A 26,733-nucleotide genomic window follows, 5' to 3' on the forward strand; every position below is an offset into this window, starting at 1 on the left:
TATTACCCTTTACTTAAAATGATCACAGGTTCAACTTCCACTTGGAATATCAATGGGAATTCCACACTTTAGTAAATATAATCAAAGATATATGCAATCCTATTAAATCATGTTTGGTATTATTTATTTATAGCATTCATTTAAAGTAAAATGGTAAACAAGGAATTATAAAGACCAATTAATTACTAAAAACTGGAAAATTTATTACCTTATTATGGAGTATTATTTTAATAATTTGGGATCACTGGATTGCAATTCTAGAGTTATTATGCAAAGTAATTAATGCAGGTTGAGATTGATTAGATTATGGACTATGAATATTTTAAAAAGTTACGCGTTTAATTAACTGTTTGATTGCAACGTCTTTAGCTTTATGAGAGAAATCTTATTGAAGAAAAAAGAAAAAACCTGTGCGGGGCCGTGCTGTGCCTGTGCGTCCAAGAACAAATAATGTAAATACACTTCAAAATGTATTGTTTACATTGTTGAAAGTAATTCTTACAAATATGATATCAAGAACACTAATCAAAACAGAAAAACTATACTAGTTAACACCAATATGGACTATGACCACCAACAATTAGACCCGTAAGTTTATTAGCATTCATAAATTCTTCTGGTTCAACATCCCACCCAGTAGGTTTGATGTCCTCTACTGCTATCTCCCAATTTCTCTTTGATTGCGTTGTCTGATTGTTGATCTCGTCTATTTCTTCTTCGTCAATGCCTGGCCCTAATTCCTTAATGAGTTCAGAATCATCAATCTTAGAATCATCGTCCCAGTCGATTTTATCGATATAAAGATCAGAATCAGGTAGAGTTAAATTGGTTTCGAGATTATTAAGGATGTTGAACTTTTTAGCATAAAACAAGGTTTTAGAACGGTTGAATGACTCCTGCGCCTCCTTGTCGTCCCAGTGCATGATGTTATCGTAAAGGTGGACGTACTTTTTGGCTTCTATGAATTTATCCCAGGTAGGGAATAGCCCTGTCGTTGCCTTCAAGCAAAACTCCTTTTCCCAGGATGGAACCGCCGGCCGCCAAACCGCTCGGATTTCTTTTCTCGTACCCATTTTCCACCTAGGAGCTGTCGGCGGTTGAGATTTCCGGTTGCCGCCGCTAAACATTGGGTTTGCGAGTTTTCTCGCCGTGCCAGCGGGAGCCTCTTGAAGTTTTCCTTTACTACTCTCAGAGGCTCTAACTCCCATTATATTCTTGAAAGTGAAGAAATTTGAAGCAAATGATTTGATGAAGAGTTGAATTGGGTGGAAGATGTGTGTACGTACCGGTATATATATGTATAATACTGGAATTCATTTATATTCCAAGTAGAATTGGGATTCAGGAATCGAGCTTCAATCTATTCCCTGTGGATTTGGGATTCATTGGCCAGTGCCGCCCACGTGCATGCACATTATCCCAGTTTCATTATCCCAATTTTTTCAACTTATTATTTTTTTTTAATTTCAAATTTATTTTTTTTAAAATAAAATTAATGTATGAAAAATATATCATTAAAATTTTCTAATTGAGATCTTTAAATGTCACCATCTTGATATTTTTTAAAATAAAATAAATCTATATAGGTGCATAAAATCTTTACTTTAGTGTAATGTTTATGTATATTAAGACATATAAAATGAACATACTATAGAATAAATGAAAATATACGTAACATGCATTTTTTAAGTACTACTAACTCGACTATTGATCAAATGAGTTCATCCTGTTATATGAGTCTGTGTGGACATATCTGTGCCATTGAATGCTTGAAATCAATGGCTTAGATATAACTAACTGTGCAACGTGAACTGTGCAACGTGAAATACACAGTTGACTAGATCTAAGTCATTGATCTCAAGCATTCAATGACCCATATCTGTCCACATGGACTCATATAATATGGTACGTGGACTCACGGGAACAGTGGCCCTACTAACTCTATTACAATAATATATATACATGTAATATACATGCATTTAATTTAGTGTTTATGTACATTCATAAACATTTAGAATAAATAATATGAACATGTTTTCAAAAAAATAATAATAATAATATGAACATAGTACAAGATAATGTTATTTAAATTGATACACTTTTTTTTTTTTCAAAAATTGATACACTAATTAACATTTAATATAAAATAACATCGTTTTGGACCATGGTTCACTATACAATATAGGGCAATTTATATCGTGGATCAGGGTCCACAGTTCACTTTGAATCCTGGTCCAATATATATCATTTGACTTCATAAAGTACAGAATTCATGTTAATTTGATGATACATAAACACTTAACATAATACACATACACATAAACATCATATTTTTAAATAAGTACATACAGATTATGTGTCCATATATATAATTCTGTACATTATGAATTTCAATTTCATAATGTGTATGTATATGTTTAGTGTTTACATGTACTCACCTATATAATTATGTACATTGTACATCCTGGTCCACGATATAAAGATTGAAAATATAAACCTTGGTCCACCATATAAGTTTTTAGATTTAATTTAATTTAACTTAATCCCTTCTCCATCCCTTTATATAGTGTTTGGCGTACTTTTCTCCACCACAGTCAGTAACGATAAACCGATAACAGTCCAGTGAGTGACTAACCGGCGACGGCTCGGCTCGGCTCATTCCTCTCCGCTACAATGGCCAGTCTCTGCCTGAACTGGACCAACACCAGAATGACAGTTACACCCTTGGCCGCTGTTAAAGATAATAATGCGGACAGCTATAGAGTTGAGCTCCCGGAGAAGGCGAAAAACTCAAGAGTCCTCGTACTAGGTGGGACCGGAAGGGTTGGTGGGTCCACAGCCGTTGCTCTCTCTAAGCTCTGTCCTGATCTGAAACTCATCGTCGCCGGCCGGAATAGGTGAATAGCTACCCAATTTTATGTTCATCTTATTATAGTCACAGTTGCTTGGAAGCTTTTAATTTGTTTATGTTTTTAAAGAATTTTTGTGAATTTTTTATCTGTTGTGTTGCTTTGAACAATTCCACAAAAGATTGGGCATTTTATGAGGCAGGAATTGTGGCTAAGAATTAATATTTTAGCTGTAAATTTAGAAAAAAAAATCATTTTTATTCAGATAAATTTCATATAAATCTTGTGCTATTTTTAGTGAGCTAAGAGGTGCCTTTAATATCATAATGCTTGTTTCTGATGAACACTTCCATTTGTTTGCTTTCTTCTCAGTTTGTACAAATGTACAATAATAAGTTGTTCACTGGTATTGATTACTATGTTGTACAACAGGGAAAAAGGTGCTGCCATGGTGACAAAACTAGGGAAGAACTCAGAGTTTGCTGAAGTCAATATAGACGACAAAGGATCATTGGAAGCAGCTTTGAAAGGTATCTTAGGTTCCTCTGCTATTTTTCAAGTTTGGAAGTTTTCAACCACTTAATGCTAATGTATGTCTGCCTCTTTGATTTTAATGTTCACTTTATAAATACTTCCTGTTGTTCTCAAAGCATCAAATTCAGGTGCAAATGGCTACCTTGCCTCATTCAAATGGGTTATAATGCATATGGGCCAAACCAGACTGAATACAATCAAATTGTTATAATCTAAAATTGGGCAAACCACACTAAAAGACTGAATCCAATCAACCAGGCCATTTTGAATCTAACCGGTTGGACTTTCCCCTGAAAGCTCTGGATGCCACTAAATGGACCGAACAGGCAGGCTTGGGATTGAACCCTCCCCTAAAACAAAAGGATGGATGCCACCAATACCACAGGTAGAAAACCGGGTGAACACAAAGTGGACCGAACCAGGCTCTGATACCTCGTTATAATCTTTCACTCAACTGGGTTATAATGCACATGTGCCAAACCACACTAAAAGACTGAATCCAATTAATTAGCTAGTCTAACCCATGGCCTTATAAACCCACATGTTCTCTTATTTTTTCAATGTAGGCCTCTTAACAAAAATTATTTTTAATGTCTGATGTGCAGATGTGGACCTCGTTGTTCATGCTGCTGGGCCGTTCCAGCAGGCAGGGAACTGTAATGTGTTGGAAGCTGCCATTCAGACCAAGGTGAGGAAAGGTAACCCGCGCATCTTATTTCCTGCATCTGCCATCTGGCTTTTTCCATGTGATCGCTACATGATATTATAACTACATCTTGATATGAACCGAACTTTTTCCAAATCATATATTTGAACAGACTGCATATCTTGATATTTGTGATGATACAAGCTACGCATTCCGTGCAAAATCCTATATGAATGAAGCACTGGCTGCAAATATTCCTGTAATAACAACTGGCGGCATCTATCCAGGAGTGAGCAATGGTACTATACAATTCTTGTTAAACTTATGCATCAAGAGAAGTGCATACAATGTGTGTAGTCCTATTTTCAATATCGTTGTAGTTATTCAAAGGATTTTTCAGAATTTCCATTGGTTATTCCATAAATGCTCGCATAGTTTTGCCTTTCTACTGATATCAACTGAGGACCTGACTTTTCATCTTAGACAAGTAAATTTGTGTCGTGAAATCTCAATTTTGTAGGATAAATAGCAGTTTAGGCAATATTATCCCGTGATAAAGCATTGCAAATTTTGAGCTTGCATATATGAAGTATTTCTTGGGCATAATAAAACTTTTACCATTATAATGGCAGTGATGGCAGCAGAACTTGTTCGCATCGCGATGAATGAGAGCAAAAGTAAGCCAGAAAGGCTAAGGTAATTCTTTCCTTCCACTTTTTGATTTTCAGTTTTCATCTTTTTTACTTTAAGAAACTTATTAAGTTTTACAGTACAATATCTTTTGATAGAATTGTTATCGGATATGTTTAATGGATCTTTTACTCCAATATGCTATTATCAGGTTCTATTATTACACTGCCGGCTCAGGTGGTGCTGGACCGACAATTTTAGCTACTAGCTTTCTGCTTCTTGGGGAAGATGTAATTGCGTACAATAAAGGTTTCTTTCTGAGATTCACTGAGCCTGGGCTAGCTTATCCAAAATTTTATTGAAACTTATGAAAATGTTGGGTTATTATACCAGGGACTGAAATCAAGTTAAAGCCTTACAGTGGAATGCTAAGCATCGACTTCGGAATAGGGGTTGGCAAGAAAGATGTTTACCTTTTGTAAGTATTTATAGAAGAAAATCTTTTCACCAACACTTGGGGATTGCTTTTAATTGTGGTTTTTGCAATAAAAGTTATCCCCGTTTTCCAAGACTATTCTCTGACTGAATGCTTCATTTCATCTCCAAATTCACTTAAAATCTAAATCATTTATTCTTTTGTTTTTTTTAAAAAAAAAATTAAATCAGCTTGTTTAAGTTTTAGTATATATTCTTTTATATTTGCAGAAATTTGCCTGAAGTGAGTACCGCACATAAAATCCTTGGAGTACCATCTGTCAGTGCTCGGTTTGGAACTGCTCCAATTTTCTGGAATTGGGGAATGGTTGCTATGGCAAATTTACTTCCAGTGGTATGCTGCTTTGATACATACCGTATTCCCTTATGGTTGCATGAATGCCACCTTGGAAAAGATTCAAACTTAAGTAACCTTTTTTGAGATACCATAGAGTACAATGGATTTTGGAAATTTTTTGTATGTGTCTAACAAATGAGCACTAGAATCATGTGAAATTTAGTGATGGTTTTTATCTCTACGTCAACTTAAGATTAGTATCCTCCAATATCCCGCTTACCACTACGCCAAAAGCTCTCCCTCCTAGCACCTGCTAGTCTTACCTGCACAATTTACCTTTGCTAGGAATTGAAGGCGCTACTTTATTTCCTTATACCGCACATTTTCGAAAGGCAGGGTGTTGGACTTGGCTCTTCGGCCTCTGCCCGACAATCCCCTGGCCACCTGGTGCTGGACTTGGCCCTTTACCGGCCTCTGCTACCTTCGTTTCTACTCTACTACCAGTTATCCTTTGGCATGTATGTGAATAACATTTTATGGATTTTCAGGAATTTTTGAGAGACAGAAGCAAAGTTCAACAACTAGTTCAATTATTTGATCCACTTGTTCGGGCAGTTGACCAGATATCCGGAGAGTGTGTGTCAATAAGGGTGAACTGTCTATTTTAATTTCTATCTGTTGTTTCATTTGAATTATAGTTTTGCCGTGGGTTAGCTACAGTTGTAAGCTACACGAAAAGGATATGTTAAGTCATTATGCGGTTCTGTCTATTTGGAACAGGTTGATTTGGAATGTACAGATGGGCGGCACAGAGTAGGAATATTTAGTCACAAAAGACTCTCCAAGTATGTTCTTCTGACAACCTTTTGCTTCAGTTACTATAGAACCTCGTTCTTATTTATTATAAAACCGTATTTCTGATTGCACTGACTCGCCTGTTTTTATTGCTTACACTCCTAAATCCTAATTGTCCAGTTGTTTTTGAAAGATAAAGTGAGGTGTTGTGATTTCTGTAACCTTTTAGATCAGTGGGAAATTCAACAGCTGCATTTGCACTGGCAATTCTCGAGGGAAGCACAAAGCCCGGGGTTTGGTTCCCAGAAGAGGTATTATAGTATATAGCATCTTCGGTATAGGACGTGATATTATCCCAACTATACTTATTCCACATGCTCTGGTTGTAGCCTGAAGGAATCGCGATTGAGGCGAGGGAAACCCTCCTCAGCCGTGCTACTCAAGGGACGATCAATTTTGTAATGGACAAGTACTGATCCACACACACTCTTTTCAGTTAGTTATATAACTTCTACCAATTGAAATGTGATTTTTTTTGGGTCTTGTGACAGGGCTCCATGGATGGTAGAAACAGCCCCTAAAGAGCTTGGTTTTGGGATTTATGGGTGACATCATACACCCTTATAGAGAGAAAAGAACAGATTGTGTATAAGTTCCCCATAGGCCATAATTCCATAATAGCATTGGAGGTTTTAGACATAATGGCAACTTGGTAGTGTTATTATTTACCAATTATCATTCATACACTTCATATTTCAACTTGTAACTTGAGCTTGTTTAATAATGGAAAACATTTTCCATTTTTGTTTTCTATCTTAAAGCCTAGTCTATTACACCAAAAAGTGTGATCTCAAGTGGAAAGGACCTAAGTCGTTTACATCTAGAAATGATTATTCGAGGAAAAAAAAAAAGACCTCTACAAGTGGTCACTCTTGACATATCATCTTTTTATTAGATAGATGAATTTCTTATTAACTCGGCTACGAATACGGATACGAATACACGCTAGAACAGACAGTTGATGGTCTTTCACTGGTCTACTTGTTGGTTTAAGGACTAAGATCAGGAGGGTGAGCTGATATCAGATGCTCTCGAACTTTAGAAGGGTAGTTGGAAATCTTGGAATCAACCAAAAGTCTGCTCCTCCATAATAAATGCGATATTTATCGCTAAGGAAAGGGAACAAGTTCCAGCCTTCAGACATGACAATCACTTGAAGCCCATGTACCTCGTGGTCAAGCGGCACCCGGTGTACACTCCCATGTGGAAGGGAGTGGGTTCGAGCCTCAGTGGAGGCATCTGTTGACTCTTTGTGCTTCAGTAGGTTGAGAAAGTAGCTATGAACAGATACTACATTGTAACCGAGTGGAAAAAAAAAAAAAAAGTGTTGATCGGGGCACAATAAGAGCAGTAAACGTACCTCAAACACTCCTGAGAATATGTAATCTGATCGTTAGGAAAAGGTCGATAAGTCAGTCCTAGGCTACATAGACCGGGCTAGTTAGGACAAGAAATCAATCAATTTAGTAGTAATCCATGAAAATAATTGGAAACACTTCCCCAAGAAATTAGAGTAACACTTTTGGGAAAGAATTAGAAGCAAATCAATTAAGAAAATAGAAGACAAAACACCCGAGGTTGAATTCTTTTAAAAGAAGATCTAGAAGAAGCTCTTCCTTTGGGAAAAGGATGGACTAATTGCACACTTGGCACTAGAAAATAAATATAACAATCTATTATGTACAAATCAATCAAAATAATAAATGAATAGAACAAACCACTTCACAAACACAAATCTTGTGTAGAACAATGCAAAATCTATTGTTGAGCTAGCCGGTTGGGCCTTCTTTGTCGAAGCCTCGTGCAGCAAGCAAGTATTGTTAGCAGAGTTGCTTGATCAATGTACCGTTGCCTCCAAGCGAGACATCATTCATGTTGCTTCGACATTTTTACAACCGTTGTCTTCTGAGCACAGATGTAAGTCAACCCAAACTGCTCTGATCTCCACCTTCTGTCGTGTAAGCCTTACCAAACTTCGGAATCCTCAAATCAGTTCAAAACATGGGGTGTCGTGTTCAAAATGTGTCAAACAAACAGTTAATCTATCAGTTCAGTTGCCACCTGTTGTTTAGTTGCACAAGGAAATTCTCCCATATTCTGCGGCAATAGTAAAGCTCTGTATACTAGGATTTGAACAGAGCTTTGAACCTTGTCATGAGTACCAGTTTGAGTGACTTCTATCTGACTCTCTGGGCTGGTAATTCCCAAATGCTCTCCAAATATCACTCCTTTGCCATCTGTTCACACCCCTCTCAAATTGATAGTTATGAGAGTCCATGTGTGTTTTCATCATGTTGCCGCCTCTGTTCCCTCTATTTAGACTGTTCCTCGTCTCTTCTTCAAGATCATACCGTGAGCGCTACAAGGTGGCAGCATTATTGTTAAACATCAAATTTTTAAAAGTATATGTCACAAACGATAGGAACAGATATCCAAAGAAGCTCAAACTTAGACCAGGAAACTGGGTTTAGTACATTTCTACTAACTTATTGAAATTATACACACAATTGCATGCTACATACATACTACCCCCTCCCCACCCGCGCCCCACCATGCAAAAGAGAGAAAAAGAAGCAAATATTCCCAAGTAACCATTCATTCATTTTTATAAAGACAATTAAAGTTGGAGTAGATAAAATAATGAACTTATGTCTTGAGATCATAACCAAAGTCTCCTTTGACAGAATACCTTTGCAGGATCCGAAAGTAGTGCATAGGCCTCCCCAATCATTTTGAAAAGCCTGTCAGCATCTCTACTAACCTCTTCGGCTATTTCTTTCCAAATTCCATCATCTGCATTATCATTTTTGGATAACAATTGCGCAGCCTAAACAATTGAATGGTGTCAGTCTCAAAAAAATTAATGCTAATGTAGCAGTGAACATCACAAAGAGAACCTTGTCAGGGTGATGTTTGAGTGCAGCTTTTCGGTAAGCCCTCTTAATTTCTGAAGACGAAGCAGATGGATCGACTCCCCTGGAATTTCAGAAGTATCATCCTATTGTTATTAGAGAAGAGCTCAACGAATGAAATCAATTACACGCTTGTCCATATTTACTCAAACATTATGGTACCCTATTCAACAGCCTGAGTTACTTATTCAAACACCAAAAATACAGGCAATGATTTGTTATGAAATAGATAACTTGAAAATAGTTGAGTACTCCAAGTTAATATATATCAGCAGCCAACCAGACACTTATAAAAAGTGCTATCTACAATTCTACATTCATAACTTATGGAGTGATTGATGGTGGTGTACTTGTGATGAAACATATTTGCCAAGCTGACTACTTAAAAGGGGTAAAACTGTTAACTGTGTTCAGCATGCCCGAACTAGGTGAATTTCTCCAGATTACAAGGACATGATAACATGCTTAAGTTCTTTTACAGTATTGAAATACACACCTGACACTGCAAGATACAACTTCCCGTGACAACAAAACAAAGCATACTGAAAAATTATAATCATTTTACTTTGGGAAATCGAAATAAGTGTTGGCAACACATCTTAAATGATCTCAAATTTTTCAAATAATGGGTCTGAAAATATAACTTACAGTATTAGGTACATATTCAAAGGGATTTCCTTTCTGTCTTCTTCCTCCATTGTCAAAAGCTTCTGCTGTCTTTGCCGGATCTCACTCATGAAAAAACTTTTATCTGACTGGTTTATCTTATTTTCCATTTGCCTTGTGAGAAGGGAGATAAGCCTTCGAAGATCTGAAGCTGCTTGTCCATAATCCCTGATCATCTCAAGCAATGAAGCTCGTCTAGATATTGCCTGCATACGAGTATTGGCAATAAATGAAGGCAGACAAAACTTCTACCAAATTCAACAAGCAATTATGCCTATGGAAAATTCCAAGTCAAGCACCAAAGTTGAGACATGCCTTATTGTAATAAAGGTAAACCACCAATTCAAGTCAGGTGGCAAAAAACCTTGGGTGAACTTGAATTCATGAAAAGCAGTATTGAATGCAGGCTATAAACAGCTTAGGCGCTTATAGCAAGTTACTTCCTTATTTTAGAATACAACATAAAACATCTTTATTCAATATAGACATGATAATGAATAGAAAATCAACGGAAGGATGACCATAGGCAAAATCCACATAGATGATTCCTTTTGCAAGACTTGTAGTCATTTCCTTTGCAAATCCTGTTTACATTCCATTTCTCCTTTCAACTTCCTTCCTTATTCCACAGAGGCCATAGTCCAAGCATTTGGATGTAATGACAAGATATTGGAATGGATTGAAAGAGAGAAAGGACTATTAAACATATATATTCAAAATTTGAAGCAGTGCATGCACATATCAGATCTAATAGTTAAATATAATAAAGTTCTTTGCGAAAATATGACATTGAAAACCTTGTGGGCTTGGGGCCTGGAATAAATAGTGCTAAGATAAGGATAATTCCTCACCGGAGGAATTTCTTAAAAAAAAAAAAAAAAAAAAAAAAAAAGGAAATTCAAGATCATATAATAAGTTCATCACAAAGTAACATATTTTCTCAAGGATACTCATCCTACTAAAGACCACACAATTCAGAATTGACATTTGGCATTACTAAGGTAAAGGAAACAAAAATTTCTTTAAGAATGTGACTGTCCAGTCCTCAATGATAGCATGTGTAATTGCGTTTAGCCTTGTCTTAATGTGTTCAATATCTTTTGCTCACCTATATGGGTGTCCAAGATCTATCCAAACAATACAGTATCAAAACCCAATTAGGTCTGCAATGGAAATCATATTGCGCTGAAAATACTATATCAGAATCAAACCTTTACATAATTTCCATCAAGGGCTATAGACAAGCTGCAATCTGCAATGGCATCCAATATTTGGCCCACTGCTCGGTATGCAGCAGCACGATTACAAAAACAAATCGCTGCAAAAGGTCGTGACTCAACATTGCATGATATAGCAGCACTGTAATGTTCAATAGCCTCTGCATGCTTTCCTGACTGAAATGCTTCATTTCCAGCAGCCTGCAGTAGAGAAGAATAAATATAAATATCTTACAATAAAACAGAACATCAAAAGCATCTTTTCCCCCGTTTTGATAAGTTAAAAACATCTTAGGGCATGTAACCCAATTTAGACCCATCACCTATGTCCCTCAAATTCACAATCTATGTGCATCATTGTATTTAAAAACCTAATACTGAGATTTTACTAAGAAAAACATTATAGAATCTGATTCCAAAAATATTGTAGAGTCTATAACTTGGCTTTCTTAAGCAAAGTGAGAGTTTTACAAGATATGGAGGACTACGATGGATCTAACATAAATACGATTATCTTATCAAATGTCCAGTTTGAGATGTACTTAACCTCTTTCTAACACAGCATTATAGCTTAGACGGGGTATAAATCTGAAGAAGTCCTGGCATAGCTGCTTCCAGATTTCCACACTTGACCAATATAAAAGTAAGGCCAATTGGGTTCATTTGCAACTAAAGGTTCACCATTTAAGGGTGTTGTTTCAACCTAATTCAAGTTGCAAGTGTGTATGATGGTCTAGGTGGCAAACCAATTTAGCACGGACACCAAGGTGTCACAACTTGCAAATATCACCTAAATCCACATTGTTTATTTCCTTCATTATTATTTCTATACAGATTGTAGTGAATATTACAAAAGTTCAGAGATACTAAAACATTACTTCACTAAAATAAGCCAGGCATACAAACAAGATTGAAATATGAATAGCAAGTAAAAGCATTAATAGCATAAAATGAACACACCTTGAGGCGTAAGAGCTCCCGTATTGTTGCAGCCAAAGGTATACTAGATTCTAAAGCAAAGGTTCCACCACTACAAATTTAAAATTAAAAAAGAAAAAGAAAAACACGGAAATCTGAGCCACTTGATAACAAATTCATTATACATTGCACCATCCAGTTAGAACTCTCCAAGCACAAGAATAAAAAATAAAGTCATAATTGTCAAACACCACTACACCAAATGGCAAAAGGAAAAAGATGTATTGAAAAGTACTCCCTCTATCCCATTTTATATGTCTAGTTTACTATTCATCAATAAAATCGAGCCTTCTATTAACTTTTTTCCTTATTAACATTTTCTTACAATTTTTAAATTCGTTTTTTTTTGTGTGTTTTAATAGTACATTTAATATAGTTTCTAAATATATTCATTGTATACACTAATACTAAACTAAATATTACATAAAATTGAGTTGTAAATAACTTGAATCAAATCTCGTTAATCAAACTAGAAAGAAAATGGGGCGGAGGAAGTAATAGTAAATCATTACATATGTAACTTAAATCTTTACTCCATGAAGATGTTACCTTTCCATTGAAGGCATGGATTTCTCTTCTTTATTCAAAAAATTAACAGCTTCCTCAAGCTTTCCCAGATAAAAGTAGGCTTTGACTGTTACTGAACAGCACCAAAGCCTAAATGAAGCAGTATTTTGTATCTTAGAAGCATCCAACATTTTCAAATCAACATCTGTTCGGAATGCGTTTAAGTCAGCTGAAGCAAGTGTCAGCTCACATAACTGAATTACCTCTTCATATTTCCTCAACTGTCAATTAAATCAACAAAATTTAGCTCAAAGCCACAAACAATACAATTTCAACTTAATTAGCAAAATTTATTAGCCTTGAAGTCTCATTCCCCAGGAACACAAACCATAAGAAGAGCATCTGCTTTCATTTCAAGTAGCTTTTCTGAGCAAGGGCTTATCACCAAAGCATCAGCTATCACAGCCAAGGCACAGACTGCATCATTAGACGTTCTTCTTCCTAAGAGTGTTGCTGATTGCCTCATGCATTCTGATACTTTCTGGCACAAAAACGAAACAAAGTGGGTTTTCATTCTAGTGTATTAACAAGAAACTATTTTCAGGCAGGATGAAGAACAAAAATCATGCATCAGTAGTGCTCCACAACTTTCTAATCTTTTAGTAACTCCACAACTTTCAATTACCAAAAATAGTATAAGCCACCTTAGATTTAAAAATATACATTTTTGAATCATAGTCACATGACTCTTGTGCCGAATAGACCACATCAGGAAGTTGCAGAATGAAGAATCCACTAAAACTGGAAAATGTAGAATTTCAGACCATCCTAAGTTGCTACTATAATTATTTACTGAATGGTAAAGTTAAAGTCTGTTGTGCCCAAATATAACCCCTAATACAAATTTAAACAAATAATAAACCTTCACATGGTTTTTATGGGGGGAAGGGGGAGGGTGGCAGATAGAAAGGGATGTAGCTAAACCTTCACATGTTACGTTCTGCTAATTTATCTTGCACCACCCTCTACGAAACCACTTTACATAATGGTCATAAATAAGGCACCAAATCCCCAATAGACCAAAAAATAAAGCAAAGAAAGATACAATTTGTAGAAGAGTGGACCAAAATGTCATACATCCAGCAATCAGTACACCAAGTTACCAACAGCATACATAGAAAATCTTCAAATTAATTCCTTAAAAGTACTAAATTAAAGTTATAAGTATTATATACCAGTGCCTTTTCTAAGCCCTCAGAGGCGTCCTCCAGGACCTTTCTTTCCACACAGGACTTACTGCCCATCTCCAAGCACTTCATAAAATGTCGAGACGCATTTTCCGTTTCCCCCAAGGAGAGGTAACAGCTAAAGATTAAAAATAAAATGAAACAATCAAACAAAAACGAATAAGAAATATGATTTTTATAGCATCCTCCTGAAAACATTCCACACTATATTTTATCTTCTTCATACTCGAACATGATGGCATGCATTGTCCAGAATTGTAGACAGACTGAAAGAAATAATGTAAGATAACAGTAGACAGGCAAAGAAAACCAGGGTTGGAAGTATATGCTCAATAGTTTGTTTAAGAACTTGCTGAATTTCATAGTGAATATCTAATCTGGACCATTAGAGTTGAATTCAAATGCCCCCCCCCCCCCCCAAACCCCCAAATCTGCCAAAAGAAGGCCCAGTTGGGATTCCTAGCTTTATTAAGACAAGAGATCAAAACATGTAACAAAGAAAATATATATATTAAGTGGGTGTCCTTCTGAGCTCACAATTCTTTCCTCCTTTCTTAAAACCATCAAATATTATACAAGGCAGCATGAATGTCCCATAAAACTCAGGATGCACGGTAACACTAGTCATCTCTCAAAAATCTAACCTGGTATGCACACTTAAATTTCATTCTAACCCAAAGAACACTTCTCTTACTTGAGGTCTATCCTCCATGTCAGGAAGGAGCAATTCAGCCCACCATAATTTGAGGCTATCCAAAAGCAGAAGCATCAAACAATTTCACACTTCAGAAATGAATATAATATAACACACACAGATGTATATAACTATCCCTTCCTAACAACCATATTAGATCTCTTTACATATGGCACAACATGATCTTCTTGAAGTTTGTGATAAATAATTATTTTGACTGTGAAGCAAATTGATGAAGCATCCTATTTAAGGAGCTTTTTCTGGATCGAATAAGCTGAAATGGCTTGATACTAAATACTTGTTGCAAATGTTTTTATCTCCACTCAAAAGGACTGGGCCACTCATTAACTAATCAGTACAAAGGAATACTTGACTGAACCCCACTAAAGCTTTAAAAGTGCATATTCATCATTTGCTTGCAGTTCAATTGGGAATCACGTCCAGCAAAACCCATTTTATGGGGACAGAGTATTGACAAATGAAAGGAAAACTATAGAAAATTATGAGACACACATGCGAATGTTGGAAAGAAAGAAAAATAAATAATATATTATTATACAAAAAGCTAACAGAAACCAGCTCTTACTTAGCAGCTCGAAGTTGGGCCTTTAGGAAGTTTGGATCCAATCTGATGGCTGTCAAACAATCATCCAGTGCCTCCTTCATCCTTCCTAGAGACATTCGTGTTGCAGCACGATTGCTGTAGCACAACGTCAAAGCTTGAAGAGCATTCCTAGATGTCTCTCTCTGAGATATACAATTAGCCCCTTGTGTGTAATAGTCCTCTGCTCTAGACAAATCCCCACTTGCATAGGCTTGATTTCCCCTGTTATAAGTAAAGATTATAGCATTTAATTAACAAACCTAAGAAATATTATTTTCCCAAAAGATAATATTTAGCCCATGAATGCATCATCAAACAGCAGCCAATTGAAGGAAGTAGAAATCAAAATTAATTTTGCTTTCTTTGATTCAGGAAATAATTATCAAGATAAAAAGCATTCAAAGAAAACCTTAGTCGCCACTTTTCACAAGCTTCCAGAGCTGCCATGCTCTGAGCAGTAGTGGAGTTAGCTTCTAGCTTGACCTCTTTTTCATTAACTGGTTGACTTTTGCCAGGGCTCTGTCTTGAGAAGGCAGGCATGTCAACTTTTTTAGTTTTATTAAGGGATAATGAAGATGCCCCAGAAACTTGAAAAGAACTCAGAGAAAAGGGTGAATATGGAACTTTTGCACTTGAAACAGAATTAATTAAATCACTGCCATATCTTGCATGATTTTTCTTCTTCTGATGTCGTGTTACTAATGGTGATTGACATTGAGCAGTAGGAGAGGCAGCGAATATGAATTTAGACTGGCATGTGTCTTCTAAATTTGTATTTCCACCATTAATATCTTGTCTCTCAACAGTTGAACTGGAACTTACTTCATTTTCTGCTGCAGTAACAAATGAATCAGTGCAACGATCTAGCTGATCAGTAGCAGATAAGAAGCTTTCAGTCTCAGCTCCAGAAATATAACCTTCCTCAACACAAACACTTGGATGGAAGTGCAAAGGTTCTACTTTCTCCTTCTCATTATACTTTACATTGTTTTCATTAATATTCAAATCTCGGGTTGCATCAATAAGATCTTCATCAGCTATATCATTTGAAACCATTGGATGTGACTCACTTGATGCATAGTTATCATTCAAGCTTAAGGCCTCATCTGAAGTCACAGAAGTTTCCCTTGAATTTTCTGCTGGTGTTTCTTGGTATGGAGAAATATCCATTGGTGAATATGACTCAGAAGACTCTACATTTTCTTCCCAGCTATCTGTTCGAAAATAACCTTGTCCAATATTCATTGGAATTGAAATTGAAATTGATTTCCTATGTTTCCATTTCTTTTTCTTCAACTTGGTATCTTTAGTTGGATCCCTTTTTGTTTCAATTTTCCTATTCAAGCTCCCTTTTGAGTTTGGTGTTTTAAATTCTACATGTTGCATCATCCCACTGAAACTAAACTCAACTGTCTTTCCAGTCCTATCCATGAATGGTGATTCAGGGCCAAAAATTGCAGGTTTGGGGGAACAGGAGAGCATAATACTACTTTGACCACTACTAGAGACCTCGCTCCTTTCTGCCTGAAAATTGAGTTCCGGAGGGACTGAACAAGAAAATATAGAATTCTTGCTACCGAAAATTTCGGTCTCCATCTCATTTGCAGTTTTTGTGAAAGGTGGCAAATCTTTCTGCACTTGATCAGAAAGGCCTCCATGTTGTGAGTTATTTATGTCATCTGAACAGCCCCCAAAATTAAACTTACTGTGGTTGCTTGAATTAGCATCAACATTAACATTATCATTGCCAAGGTTTGGGTTCATAGTTTCTTTTAGATGTAAGTTCTTCAGCCTATCATGAAGTTCATTATCAGAGGTTCTCCCAAAAGATTCTACTCCCTCAAAAGCAGGGTTCTTCAACTGATCTGTGGCCCCATCTTTGATATTCAATTTGTTCATCTCATTCAAGAGTTCCATTCTCTCAGCACCACCATCAACATTATCGCCACTTACAAAGCTATCATGTAATTTAGAGCTTCCACTTAATTTAAACTTCAGGCTGTCACCCTTCTGTGAGCTCACAGTATTCCCCTCGCTTTTAATCTTCAACTTATTTTCAACCTCCTCAGGCAATTTAGAAGCAAGTAGTTCATCAATCCCCTTTGTCTCAGAATTACCAGATTCTTTACCATTCATATTCCCAGGATCATTAATATGCTGCTGCTGGCTTTCAATTCTCAAGTTTCTCATTTCACCAACAAGATCTTTATCTGGCTCTATGATTCCATGAGAGTTTGTATCCACCTTTGGAGAAAAGGGATTACTAGCAAAAGTAGAGGGAAATGGATTACCATTAGTGCTAGCTTTCGAAGCTCCGAATGAAAACCCTACATTCCGATAGACATCAGCATTACTATCCGAAGGACCAGGATTCACCACGCCGGAGGTATCTTCCGGGGGCGAGATAGGTCGAAACGGGTTGAAACTCCGGTCATCATTCTCAACCCCAATGGAGAGATTGGGCGGCGTATATTTCTTCTTAGTGAATCGCGGTTTCGCCAGGCGCGACGGAGCAGAGCCGAATGGCGCCGGGCCACCCATCGCCGGAGAATTAAAACCGAAAGGCTGATCCATTTGACGCGGCGGCGACGAAATCCCGAGGGATTCACAATTGATTCCAAAAAATGGACAACGATTAACTCGACTTGATCCAACTGCGCCTCAATCTCAATACAGGGTGGGCCGGCCACATGGATAAATTAAATAAGATTGATTAGAGAAAATCTGACCATTAGGGTTTGGAGCTCCGGCGTCGGCAAGACGGTTGGCGTGGCTTCTTCGTCTCCGATCAATCTCAGCAACGGCAACATCATACGCTCTTCAATTCCTCCATGGAGATATCAAAGGAAAGTGCAGCAAACCTCTTTTACTTTTTAAATTTTTCTCTTTTTCCCTTTTTTTTTTTTTCTGTATGACTTTTTTTTTTTTCATTTCTTTCTCATTCTCTCTCTCTATATCTCTCTCTCTTCTTTTTAATTTTAATTTTAATTTAAGAATTTAAATTTTTTATTCCTTGCATTTGAAGTTGACATCAATCATTTCTTTTTTTCTCATTAGCTTCCAATTAAATCTAATATATTACTATAAATTAAATATTAGAGTTACATACGACTATACGAGCTAAAAAGAATTTTTAAATGACATCAAAATGAAAATTTCAAAGAAATTGAAAATATATTTTTATTTTCTAGAAGACTTATAACAACCTTGCACCAAATTAGGCAAGTGACATCGATCATAAATTTAACTAATATATAATACAATTATCATACATATAAACTATATTGGTCTTCTGCAGGAAGTATAATATAGAGAATACCCAAATTCTATCATCTACTAATTTAGGTCAACTCATCCCTCCCTTTCCCAGTGAGCTTTCATGCAACATGGAATTATATTTATTGCTCGTGGCATTGAAGTCCTCAACAAGCCTCTTGAAAGCCGCCGCCTCCTGCTGGGGAAGCTTTTGCTTCTCCAGACGAGCCTTCAATTCATCTCTTTCTCTCTTCATCTCGTTGATTTTCGCCAGTTTTTGGTGGAGCTCTCGCTGCAACTTCGCTATCTCCGGCTCCTTTCTGCCGGCTGATCCGCCGTCGGCGAGATCGATTTCAAGCAGCATTTTGAATTGCAGATGAGAATCGATCGAATGCATATATATGTAAACGTAATAATAATTAAGATCTTGATCGAAGAGAAAACTAAATTGAAGCAGTATAGGTAGTGTGAACTGTGAACACGTACTAGTTGAATGGGAAGAGCCGCCGCCGCCACCGCCGCCACTCTCCATAATTCTGACGATCGATCACTTCAGTTCCGGCCGGCAAGCTGCAAAAGGAAATTGTGTAAGCGTACATTTAATTTCGTCGTAATCATTTTTATTAAAGCAGAAATCTATGAGGAATGTATGCATGAGAGCAAAAATAGAAACATCTATACGTACGCCTAAAGATTATTGCAGAAGAAGAAGCTTATTGAAGAAGATGATCATGAATACAGCATTAAAACAATGCGTTTAGCTAGTGCATATATGCTATGCATAGCCAAACATAGTGAGAATATAAATAGTACAAGGAGAATGTCTTTGATGGGAGGCGTGGAAGATGAGTAATGTCTAATCACATGTATAATGTTTAGGAAGAATATTCAATAAATTTTAAATGATTATTTTCAAAGAGAATTTGATCAAATTAAAGAGAAATTAAACCCAACAGTGACTCGAGGAGATGAGTTAAATAAAGAGATTATTGTCCAAAAATAGTCAGAAATCAAAAGTCTTAAAAGAAAGTCCAATTATGGAAATTTTAGTTTTATATTTAGTTTCTAAACTTACATGTCCCACCCCTCTTCCCCAATTATTATATTGATGAGGATGAGAGTAGGTCCGTTATGTACACGGTGAACTTTATCCAAATTATGTACTTGTAGTTAACATGTTATCTTTTTCAGTTAATAAATTTTGTATCCATTACGATTAGCATATTATATACGTGCAGTTAACATATTGTATACATTCAATTAATAAAATATGTACATATTACAATTGACATATTATGTATATTTAGTTTATTTACAAATACATAATCAATTAACTGAATGTACATAATATGTTAACTACACATACATAATCTGAATGTCGTTTTGGACCAGAGTCCACAAATGGAATGTGGGCCTTGCATTTGATCCATGATATTATTTGCACCCGTTCCCCCCCCCNCCCCCCCCCCCGGCAATTTATATCATGAACCAAGGTCTACATAGTATTATAGACCCTGGATTGAAACGACAAGTTACGGATTTATATTCGGGTAAGGCACGGAATTTCATAATACAAAACACAAAAAATGACAACACAAGACACATAGCGCAACATTATGGACCCTGGATTGAAACGACAATGTGCAGAATTCACACTCGTAACGTAGTACAGAATTTCATAACACACGACACAAAAAATCACAACATAAGACACATACACATATATATTTACTTATTTTTCAAATCTAATTTAGGTACATAATTTGTGTTCATAGACACAGAATTTCACAACACAAGACATAGAAATTTATAACCAAAAAAAAAAAAAAAAAAACTTAACTTAAAGTGGTTTTTTACATGTAAGACACCCCAAAGAGGAGATATCACTCTCTTCAATTCGTTTGAACACCAAAAGCATCCAGCCCAAGAAGATATGCATGGTGTTCGCAGTATCGAAAACTAACATACTTAAATAATCTTTACTCCAGTTAACATTAATATGTAGACCGTTACATATATAAAGAATGATTAGTCATATGCAACTCCAATTATCTGATATGATGTTGTCACAATCATCTTGGGACCACTACTTACTAATTTTCTCAGTTCATTGGAAAATGAAGAAATATAATCTAGAAATTTAAAAGATAGAAGAGACAACAACGTAACGTAGCTCCATTGACGGAAAGAAAATCGATTCCCTAGATTTGTATACAAAGATTTGCTATATGCCAGGGAGGTAAAAGTAGCTTCTCAGCTCAGCTCAGCAGCTCTTGTATATATTCTGATCTTCAATAATCTTCATGGTGCAATGGGAATCACAATATGAATATGATGAGTGAGTCCTATGGACAACTGCAAATGTCTCGAAGAAGCTGACACCCTGCAAAAACAAGATCTAATATAGCAAACATTTTAAAATAAAAAAATAAATAAAAAATGCATGTATGCATGCAGGAAATTCAATGTGATTTCCTCGGAAGTTGAAGATGTTGTACGATGTAACATGGATGCTGCATGCGCCCGCATGCATCATGGGAGAATCATTGGCTTCTTGCTTGGGGAGTAGTAAAAATCACTTGGTGGCAAGTGTTGCTAGTTTTAGTTTAAGCATAATCATAATCCAAAATTAGGGGTACGGTTAATTTGATAAAATAAAATCATAAAATTTGTGGGTTACAGGTTAAAAAATAAGTCCAATAATAAAATCGGGCTATCAAGCTAGCCCAATCAAGCTATTAGACTGACTTAATTAGCCTATTAGTAATTATCTCATCATACTACATACTTATTTTTATATATTTGATACAAAAAATAAAAACTTCAAGCTATATATGAGTGGACTTAACTAAAAATTTTAAATTTTAAAGTTAACATTTTGAATATCAATATTTTTAAAAATATTTTTGCCTTTTGACAACAATATGTAAAAACAAGGCCAGTTAAGATATAGAACAATATGTAAAAATAAGAGTATATTAGTCACATACTCTGAGTGTGTTTTTATTGAGTTAATACTAAAAAATAGTCTCTTAATTATAAATTAATTTTCATTTTGAACATCAACTATCAATTCATAAAAAATGACCACTTAATTAGTTATGTAAAATTTACTTAAGTTAGTTCTCTAATGTACTAAATTGAGGACTAAATTAAGTACATTTTCATTAGTTGAGGGACTATTTTGAATAAATTAAGAGTTGTGGACCAAATTGAGGATTATAGCATAGCTTAGAGACCATTTTTAAGTATTATTTCATTTTTATTTTACTATGCCAAGTATATTACATAATATAAAATAAATATATTGACATGTAAGGTTGCTCTTAAGATAATAGATAGAATTTTTTGACCATATGACATTAACCACATAGTGCAGTGGAGGTGCGCATTTTTATTTTAATAGGTACATAGAGTATGTGCATTACATTTTTATTATAATGTGTCATGTAGGTTATATAAGATGAGATAGAGATCCATATAATGTTAGGCACATAATGTAGGTACGTTACATTTTTATTATAATGCTAAACACACAATGCAAGTCTGTTACATTTTTATTATAATGCATCGTATAGATTACATAATATGAGATATAAGTCCACATGACGTTAGACACATACACAATGTAGGTGTACGTGTTACATTTTTATTATAATAATACATTGTGTAGGTTAGATACGACTTAAGAGGAGATAGAGGTCCACATGATGTTAGGCACACAATGTAGGTGCATTATGTTTTTATTATATTGTGTTGTCTATGTTACATAAGATGAAATAGCTATGTGGAGAGCACTTTTATTACAATTAGTCAAGTAAATTACATAATTGACATAGGTTGTACGTAGGTTCACATGATGTTAGGTGCATTACGTTTTTTTTATTATGTGTTGTGTAAGTTACATAAGATGGGATATAGTTTCACATGATGTTAGGCACACAATGTATGTGTCTTACATTTTATTATAAAGTGTAGTGTATGTTACATATAAGATGAAATAGAGGTCCACATGATTTTATGTACACATGTATGTGTGTTACGTTTTTATCAGTGTCGATTTTTTGATTTGTGTGGCCATGTATTAGTAAATAAGTGAGACCCTATCAAAGTATAAATAAACTACAAATTGAACAAAAATTGCAAAGAGAAAAATGCAAAAAATCTAATTTTGGACCAATATAATCACAAATACATATACTAACTATTAGGCTAGGGCTGGACTAGGGCCCCCAAAATTTTGGGGCCCTGTGCGGTAGCACATCTTGCACACCCTAAAATCCGGCCCTGATTTTTATTATAATGTGTCGTGTAGGTTATATTGATATGGAGGTCTACATGATGTTAGACACACAGTGTAGGTGCGTTACATTTTTATTAGCATCAATAAGTTAAGCAAAAAATAGCCTCCATAAACAGTTCAGTTGGTTGCATGAATGAAGTTTGAGAAAAAAGTTAAGCCATAAAATTATTTATTAAACCTCATATTAGTTGTTTGATGAATCAATCAAGTTAGACTTTGACAAGTCATTTTTCAAACACCCAAAAACTAGGGACATAACTTAAAATTTCAAAAAAAAAAACTAGGTACATAACTTAAATTAACACATACTCCATAATATTTTTAAATGTATGATCAAACGAGACCTATTAATGTAGAGTTAAAGCTCTACTAGCCTCCATTATTATACTTTACTAAACCAATAAATATTACCAAAACCACTATTTCTAAATAAGGAACGAAATAGTGCTGTACCCTAAAAGCTACGATAAGAAATCCAACTAAATACAACAAAACAGTGACGAATCTAGGATTTCGAAAAAGTAGAAGCAAATTCATTAAAACAGGTCTTTCTTCTTCTTCTTCTTTTTTCTTTTTTCAATTTAAAAAAGTTCAAATACACACATATTAATTAGGACGTAATTTCGTAAAATACTTCGGATAAGTAACATTATCCCTAGTATAATACAAACATACATACATCCAAAACATGTTTGCCTGTCTGGTCTTTATGTCACCATCACAATTTTCACCCCCGAATAGCTACATACACAACAATATATTATCATAGTCAACCTTCTTCTTTTTTTCTTCGAATCTACGACCCTAAAGGCCTCAGACCCAGTCCGACAGAACATCTGAGAAAATGTATGAGTAAATCATGGTAATTCAGCTGAAAATAGATGTTAGACTTTTATTTACTGCACACAAAAAGTCTCTCACTTTAAGAGATTGCTCTCACACTGTCATTTGTTAGACTCGATCGTGTTTTTTTTTTCTCTTTGAAGGATAATTAATAATTAACATTTGATGTATTAATGCGTACAGTCAAAATTGTGGGAAGATGGGAGGGAGACAGGAAAACAGCAAGAGACGTAGTCCGATGATGTCTACGACCAAGATACAATAATAATAATAATAATGAATTTAATACGCAACTCCAATAATTATTTAAATATAATCACTTTATTGCGGAGCGTCGCTGTTCGCAAGAAAACAGGTACGAAAATATTGCCATGTTTAGACAATAATGTTGGGGGACTGGTGAGGCCAGCTGACAATATTGATTATTATTTATTAACTTCACTTCTCGTGCACAGTAAATTAATATTTATTACTTTTCCCGTCTCAATTTATGTATCTGGTTCGATTAATCAGACTTGACTGAAATTATTTTTAATTTTATTTTTTATAATATTAAGTTTACTTTTAGTATATAAAATTTAAATATTTAAAACTACACTAAAGTATAATTAAACACAAATATTAAATTTAAAAATAAAAAAAATACTTAAAATAAAATAAAAAAAATAATTAATTTAAACACGGAATAGTAAATATCACCTGTAAAATGTGACAGTAAAAGAAAAGAAATTATAAATAAGAAAAAGAAAAGAGTGCAGCAGTTCCCAAAAAGGAAAAGGCCAACACATGTAGTGTACGCCTGCATAGCTAGACTGGCCTAGGTACCTGAATCTTATAACAGTGTTTTCTGTTTCAAGGTTTTGGTATCCTATGATTAACGTTAACCATATTTTCATGTTGCACTTGTTGCTTTTTGCCAAAATATCTGCCTAATTTTATTATTAGTATTATGTTGATTTCATCTTTATTTGGTCTAATTCCATTCATATATTATGTATATATGTCGTATTGTATTCGATTATGATTATATTGAAATTTTTTCATTTAACGATTAATCAAATTTTTGCTATGTTTTATTATGTGTGAATTTTTCTTATTAATCAAGCATCCTACATGTTATTTACCTGTCAATTTTTCTCATTAATCAAGCCATCAAGTATCAATTATGTTATTTACGTGTTAATTTTTCTCATAAATCAAGCATCTTGCATGTTATTTACGTGTCAATTTTTCTCAGAAATGTAGTGTCCGACATGTTATTTACGTATTAATTTTTCTCATAAATCAATTAGCATCATGCATGTTATATATGTGTCAATTGTTTCCATTAATCAAGTGTCCGTTATGTTATTTATCTGTCAATTTTTCTCATGAATCAAGTTTCCATTATGTTATTTATGTGTAAGTTTTTCTTATAAACCAAGTGTCAGTTATGTTATTTACGTGTCAATTTTTCTCATCAATCAAGCGTCCGTTATGTTGTTTACGTGTCAATTTTTCTCATCAATCAAGCGTTTGTTATGTTATTTACGTGTCATTTTTTCTCATCAATCAAGCATCCGTTATATTATACATGTGTCAATTTTATCATTAAATAAGCATCCGTTATGTTATTTAGGTGTCAATTTTTCACATTAATCAAGCATCTTGCATGTCATTTACATGTCAATTTGTCTCATTAGTCAAGCATCCTGCATACTATTTACGTGTCAATTTTCCTCATTAATCAAGTGTCTGTCATGTTATATACGTGTCAATTTTTCTTATTAGTCAAGCATCCATCACGTTATTTACATGTAAATTTTCTCATTTTGGATTTTTAAAATAATAATACTCCTTGAGAAATTCCCAATAATGATGAGGCTTAATAGGTGAAAAAAATTAATTTTTTTTCCTTTATCTTGTACCAGTAATAGGATGCTTGCTCTAAATGCTATCTTTAATCAATGCTATTGAAATAAGATTCATAGAGACAAAAAAAAAAAATCTTGTTGGTATTGGTTACAATTGCAAGATTAAAATAAAATAAAAGAAAAAGAAAACTATAGTCACGTGCATGTCAGTAAACACACAAATAATTGAAATAAACAACTAGTTTGGCCGGCGAAAATGACTATGCACTCTTATCCTAGTTCAAAACTAATCTCTCATGGAAAAACTAATAAAGTTAGCATTCAACTTAATTGGACCGACTTAGTACAAACGAAAAATAGTCTGAATATGGTACCGACTTAAAGGTGTTTTTTACCGTTAGAGTCTACATAGAATATCTCGTGGTCTAATAAAAAAAAGTGAGAAAAAAATTAGATATGTAAGGAAGATTAGGCCTAATAGTATAAGATGGAAATAGAAAAAATGGTAGGAGAAGAGGGCAATGATAAAGTTTGAAGTACCGTATAGCATAGCATCAAAATTGGTGTAAAACGCCCATGTGAGAGTGTGGCCCTCTACCCTTCATGTCCAGCCTAAAAGAAACCACAAAAAAGGACAAAAGAGTCCTCCAAAGTCACTTTAAATTGCATTAAAGAACCCTACCTTTACTTGCTTTTCTGCACCCCCCTCTACTCACCCCATAAAGGGCACTGTCTCAACACTCAGCTGCAATCAAACCAAAGAATGATGCAACTTTACCCCTACCCCCACCCCCTAAAACCCACCCAAAGATAAAAAAGAGTTCACACTTCTTACCCTTTTGGGTTCCTGATTCTGTGCATTAGTTAAGCTTCTCATCCACCTAATCTCAACTTCAAGGGAAACCATTCATGTAAATTTAAATCTACATTCAAAGTTACCGGATTGTAAATGAGTAAATCATGGTAACTCAACAGCCTATTAGGTGAGAAGATCAGTGTCTAATGTCCACTAGAGGACGGGATAAATCACAATGACTTAGAAGCCCATTAGGTGAGAGAACCAGTGTCTAATGTCCATATGGAACAACCCCAACAAGAGAGAAGGGTAAATCCGTAAATCACCATAACTGAATAACCTATTAGATGGGAAGACCAGCGTCTACTGTTCACAAGAGGATAAAACTCTCATAGTGACTCACCTTCCCATTAGGTAGAAAGCCTAATGTCCATAAGGAACAACCCACAAGTGGGAAGGGTAAAGTCGTAAATCACCATAACTAAATAACCTATTACGTGGGAGGACCAACGTCTACTGTTCACAAGAGGAAAAAACTCTCATAGTAACTCGACAGCCCATTAGGTAGAAAG

At 35.1% G+C, this 26,733-nt stretch overlaps 2 protein-coding genes across 3 annotated transcripts; one reads left to right on the forward strand and one right to left on the reverse strand.

Annotated features, from left to right (window-relative positions):
* Positions 1-2,588: 2,588 nt before the first annotated feature.
* Positions 2,589-7,039, forward strand: LOC116015467. The gene is made up of 13 exons (XM_031255539.1): positions 2,589-2,897; positions 3,282-3,379; positions 3,989-4,071; positions 4,202-4,328; positions 4,662-4,725; positions 4,871-4,968; positions 5,053-5,137; positions 5,365-5,488; positions 5,980-6,081; positions 6,212-6,276; positions 6,456-6,537; positions 6,616-6,695; positions 6,778-7,039. Exons 1-13 carry the CDS (start codon positions 2,674-2,676, stop codon positions 6,833-6,835), a joined length of 1,290 nt encoding a protein of 429 aa, XP_031111399.1. The 5' UTR covers positions 2,589-2,673; the 3' UTR covers positions 6,836-7,039.
* Positions 7,040-7,769: 730 nt separating this feature from the next.
* On the reverse strand, positions 7,770-18,043 carry LOC116015374. Of its 2 annotated transcripts, XR_004097610.1 has the most exons (12): positions 15,521-18,043; positions 15,094-15,333; positions 13,802-13,931; positions 12,955-13,107; positions 12,609-12,847; positions 12,042-12,111; positions 11,076-11,282; positions 9,847-10,070; positions 9,184-9,262; positions 8,976-9,113; positions 8,348-8,645; positions 7,770-8,259 (listed from the first exon to the last, which is right to left on the reverse strand). XR_004097610.1 is itself a non-coding variant. In XM_031255416.1 (11 exons), the coding sequence occupies exons 1-11, from the start codon at positions 17,683-17,685 to the stop codon at positions 8,439-8,441; spliced, it is 3,852 nt and encodes a 1,283-aa protein (XP_031111276.1). In that variant the 5' UTR covers positions 17,686-18,043; the 3' UTR covers positions 7,770-8,438. The 2 variants fall into 2 exon arrangements, 1 of the variants encoding a protein (XP_031111276.1); XM_031255416.1 differs by having other exon boundaries at positions 7,770-8,645.
* Positions 18,044-26,733: the final 8,690 nt, after the last annotated feature.

The sequence above is a fragment of the Ipomoea triloba genome, chromosome 4 (genome assembly GCF_003576645.1).
Source record: "Ipomoea triloba cultivar NCNSP0323 chromosome 4, ASM357664v1".
Taxonomy (NCBI): Eukaryota; Viridiplantae; Streptophyta; class Magnoliopsida; order Solanales; family Convolvulaceae; genus Ipomoea; species Ipomoea triloba.